The sequence below is a fragment of the Bidens hawaiensis genome, unplaced genomic scaffold (assembly GCF_021521415.1).
Source record: "Bidens hawaiensis isolate Kalapana, Puna unplaced genomic scaffold, B.hawaiensis_p1.1 tig00042631_1, whole genome shotgun sequence".
NCBI classification, from domain to species: domain Eukaryota; kingdom Viridiplantae; phylum Streptophyta; class Magnoliopsida; order Asterales; family Asteraceae; genus Bidens; species Bidens hawaiensis.
The window spans coordinates 94,986-99,951 of NW_027497561.1; the positions used below are offsets into that span (position 1 = coordinate 94,986).

General features: G+C 40.7%; 1 protein-coding gene across 1 annotated transcript; it reads right to left on the minus strand.

The window, feature by feature from the left end:
- Positions 1 to 2,246: 2,246 nt before the first annotated feature.
- On the minus strand, positions 2,247 to 4,596 carry LOC143593752 (trihelix transcription factor DF1-like). Its single transcript, XM_077073275.1, has 2 exons — positions 4,119 to 4,596; positions 2,247 to 3,975 (listed from the first exon to the last, which is right to left on the minus strand). Exons 1-2 carry the CDS (start codon positions 4,364 to 4,366, stop codon positions 2,469 to 2,471), a joined length of 1,755 nt encoding a protein of 584 aa, XP_076929390.1. The 5' UTR covers positions 4,367 to 4,596; the 3' UTR covers positions 2,247 to 2,468.
- Between the last annotated feature and the right edge of the window lie 370 nt (positions 4,597 to 4,966).

The following is a 4,966-nucleotide window of genomic DNA, read 5'->3' on the forward strand; positions in this document are numbered from 1 at the left end:
TCACAAATTTTTTCTATTAAAGCTTCAACACCACCAACATTGATGCAAGGGTTTAACGCAGCCGCACAGGTCAAAACAGCGGGTAGTTGTTGAAAATATTTTATAAATTTTTCTTTCATTTTTGCACCCATATCAAAATAAGGTGCACCCCTACAATGAATTTCAGTCAACTTTGTGCACATGACAGCAATTTTTGGTAAAGCAATGGGGCTTGTTGGATAGTAAACCCCGGATAAACTAGTTGTGCAAGATTTAAAAATTTGAAGAACCTCCGTAACGATCTCAATCAATAACCAGTTTCTAGGATCGTACGGTGCACATTTACCCCTACTTGACATTATTTGATGAAACGCAACTAGTGATTCTTTTTGTTGGATGGCTTTCTCAAACATATCACAAGTCGAGTTCCATCTTGTTGGACAATCCCAATTGGGCCCCAACCATTGACAATTAGCTTCATCACAAAATTTTTTGTATCTTGAAAATGTTTTATTGTTGCTAAAAACATCTCGTAACATTCTTTTAAAATTGTTTCTTTGCGTTTCGATCACGTTTAACCCATCTTGCACGGCCAAGTTGATAATATGTGCAATGCATCGGCTATGAAAAAACGCTCCATCACAAATAGGTTTATACTTTAATTTTAAATGGCCAACCGCGGCCGTATTGTTGGACGCGTTATCAAACGATATTGAAAAGATTTTATCTTCAATCTTGTATTGTCGAATGACTTTATCCAAGAGTTTAAAAATATTTCTACCCGTGTGCGGGTAATCAAACAATTGAAACGCAACGGTTCGTTTCATCATTTGCCACGACCGGGGGTCAACCCAATGAGCCGTCACACAAATGTATGAGTCGGGCGAACCATTAGGTACCGACCACACATCCGTTGTTAAGTTCACACCAGTTTGTAAGTTTGAAAAGTATGAAATTAGTTCGGATTTAGCGTTTTTCCATGCTTTAAGCATATCTCTTCTAAGGGTCGAACGACTTACGTGTTGGTAGCGTGGTTGAACATACTTTTGCATCATCTCCGTGAATTGAGGGTTGTCGAAGTGGTTGAAAGGAAGTGATTGTTGAATCACAAAGTTGCCAAACTGTTGACGTACCGCTTCAAGGTCGTACGTAAACACCGTTCCTTGATTCGTCATCTCCGGCTGCGAACTACTTCCGGATTCGTCCTTCAAGACCTTGCAAGAGGGCCTTTCTACATGAGCTCTTAAACTGGAGTTTGCTTCTTTGTTATAAAACTTCAAACAATGTTTGCATCTAGCTTTTTGGGTTCCGTTAGACATTTCGCATAGGTCGAAATGTTGCCAAATATCTTGGTTTCGTTTCGTGGGGATGACCCGAACGACGGTTTCTCCCGTGTTCGAGGCACCCATGTTGACCGATGAAGCAGCACTTTGGGAGGCCATGATAATCGACTACGAATTAAGAGTGGTATACTCGAGTATGAAATAAACGACTACGAAAGAAGAGCGTTTGGAGTTATAATCGCGTATGAAATAAACGTTTAGAGCTTTTGGAGTTGTATAATCAAGTGTGATCTAACCAATACCCAACCTAAACTATATATAGATGTTTGTGGGGGTAAAAAAACCAAAAAAACGGCTAAAAAAACGGGCAAAAAAAAAAAAACGGCTATAAAGCCGTTTGGTAACGTTCGAAAACCGGTTTAACCGGTTAACCGGTTATTAAAAAACCGGTTAACCGGTTTTTTTATAACGGCTATAAACCGGTTATTTTAAAAACCGGTTAACCGGTTTTTTAATAACCGGTTATTAAAAAAAACCGGTTTTTTTTATAACCGGTTATAAAACCGGTTTTGGCTCCAAAAAGTATAACCGATACGTAAACCGGTTACGTAAACCGGTCAAACCGGTTTTTAAAAAAACCGGTTTTTAAAAAACCGGTTTTCCGGTTAACCGCCCAAACCGGTTCCGTAACCGGTTTTTTTGAACACCTCTACCCCCAACGATCAACTTAATTAACAGACATTTTTCGATTGGCTTGATCAGGAGACATGTGCGAGAATTTAATCGATAACCAGGCCGGTTAAAAATCCAGTGGCGAGCAAGTCGAATCGTGTTTCATCAGCTAAATGTGACAAAACATAAAATAAATAAAATGAAATAAAATTAGCATTAACATTGTAAAATGTAACAATGCAATCATACATGTTGATAAATAAAAAGAAGCATAAAATTACAAATTATTTTTTATTAAATTATATGATTTGATTGTATATCTTGTTCCTCCTCATCTTTTATTCATGCAAATAATAAATAAATCATAAAATAAACAACAGTATACCACTGTAAACAAAAACTTATAATGTTACAATCACACCCCACCACATACCCGACCCGACTACCATCGAACAACTTCTGCAACTCATGACCCACATATGCAGTGTCTTCGATTCCATTTCCTATATATCTCAAATCATTCAATTCAACTTATTAAGCCATTGATGCTATCTTGTTTGGAACAACCTCGTAATCAACCCCTTCATCATCCTCGTCCTCGTCATCGTCATCATATTCGTCCTCGTTTAAATCCGCATTCGGGTGATCTTCGATACCCCTAGGTTCATTCGGTTTCAACTGTTGTTGCTGCTGCTGGTACTGGTGTTGCTGGTGCTCTTGAACGGCTGCTAAAAGCGGCCATTGCTGCTCGGGTCGGGCCATTATCGGGGCCATCTGGCTTTCGGGTTTTACAGTAAGCCCCGGATTAGTACTATTAATATTACTTGCTTTTTCAAGGTAAATCGCGTCGAGCTGGTGGAAATACGGGCACGTTTTCGAGTCCTCGGGTCGTTTCTTGCTGCTTTCTTTAACCTTCTTGTAGTACTTGTTGATGTTCTCCCATTTCTCTTTGCACCGCTTCGCGTTCCGGTTGTACCCGAGGTTCCTCATTGCTGCGGACACCTCTTCCCATAGCGGGCCTTTCGGCCCGTTTTCTTGATATTTGTTGTCGAGAGTAGTTCGAAGATTGATAAGCGCGTCAATTTCCGCCTTTGGCCATCGTGATGGACTCGGTTGCATCATGTTATCTGCTCCGCCTCCACTGGTGTTACCTAGATTCTTTACCACCTGCGGTGGTGGAGCAGAAGCTGGTACTGGTACAGGTACGGGTACTGGATTAACCGCTACAGGCGGTGGTGGTGGTGGTTGTTGAGCTGGTGTTTGTGGTTGTGGTTGTGGTGGTGGTGGTGGTGGCGGTTTCAGGTGGTTTTGTTGTTGTTGCTGAAGCAATTGCATTGCTGGAATTTGTGGAATTCCAGCTTTCGGATTCGGATTTGGATTCGAATTCGAATTCAGGTTCTGTTCAGTGATTTTCTGCAACAAAGTGATGACCGCCGCGTCCTTCGCGGCTACCATCGACCTTTCCTGCACCAGCAATTCATGTTCCCGTTTCATTTTCGCCATTTCCTGCATTCGCCACGCCTCCGCTCGGGCCATTCGATCGTGTTCACGTCTATCCAACGTGTCAAGAAACTTGGACTGCAACTCCTCCTGCTTACTAATCACCTCCGTCATCAACCTCCCAAAAAACTCCTTCCATTTCCGCTTCCGACTCCCCCGCCTCTCCGGTAACTCATCGTCCGAAGACGTCGAAGAAGAACTCGAATTCGACACCGACATATTCAATTGCGAGAACGAAAACCCACCAGCCACCGGATTCAGATTTACATTCCCCGCCGGCATTGTCACCGCCACCGCCGGCGCCGCCACCGAGATCGGATCCACCACCGGCGGCGGTGGTGGAAGAGTTAGCGGTGGCTGGGTTACGGTTCCGGCGGCCGGAGTAGCTTCCAAAGCTTGTAATTGTTCAAAAAACTTGTAGGTTTTGCCGTCGGATTTTGAACTCCGGCCTTCTTTGATTCTTTTATGGTATTTGTAAACATTTTCAAATTTCTCTTTACATTTCTTTGCACTCCGATGAAAACCCAACGAAGCTAGTTTCCTGATAACACAATAATCAAAATAATCAAAACCCAGAAAGGTATAGATCTAATTTGTTATACCCAGTTGAAATTGAAAAATTAGGGTTCCGGCGAACTAAAAGGGGGGAAAATTAATAATATCAATAATATTAATAATTAATACCTGGAAACTTCATCCCATAAAGGACCTTTAAGACTCGAATCACGGAACGCAGCGTCCATATCAGACCGGATTTGAAGCAGGTACAGTGTTTCCTGCCGCGGCCACCGGTTGCCGGAGCTCCGGCCACCATCTTCCGGTCTACCCTTTTCATCTTCACTAAAACCCAGGTCAGAACCGGCAGCTGCGGTGGCGGTGGCGGCGGAAGAAGCAAGGTCGCCGTCGCCGGAGTTTGGAATTCCGGGCAGCATGATAATTAAGAAGAAGAAGAAGAAGAAGAAGAAGAAGAAGAAGACAGATACTGTTGGTGAATGGTGAGGTGATGAAATATTAAATAAAAAAGAAAAGAAAAAAAACAAAATAATAAAATGATGGTGAAATGTTGAGGGTTTTATTTATGTAAGAAAGTATTGAGGGTGAATTTATTAATTTATTTCGGTGGGGATCTGATCTGCTGTCAATGTTGCACACCCAAAACAAAATTTAATTAACTTAAAGAAAATAAATTATTGAAGAAATTAAAACAAGTGGTGGAGGCAGTAAATATATTTATTATTAATAGCTGGGGAATCTTTTTGTTTTTGTAATATTATTATTATTTTATTTTCTTTATCTACTTATTTAAGAAAAAGTTTCAGACACCACCACAGGGGTCACTTTGGTTTATCTGTCAGTAAATGGCACAGACGGATAGATAATTCTTTACTTTTTCTCTTTAGATATACGAATACTACTATTTATGGATAACTTTTTATTATTTGTTATAATTTTGTATGTAGAATATTGAATTTTGATTCTAATTAATTAATTTGCTAATATGTGTAGAGGTGAATTTCGTAATAAACAGTAAA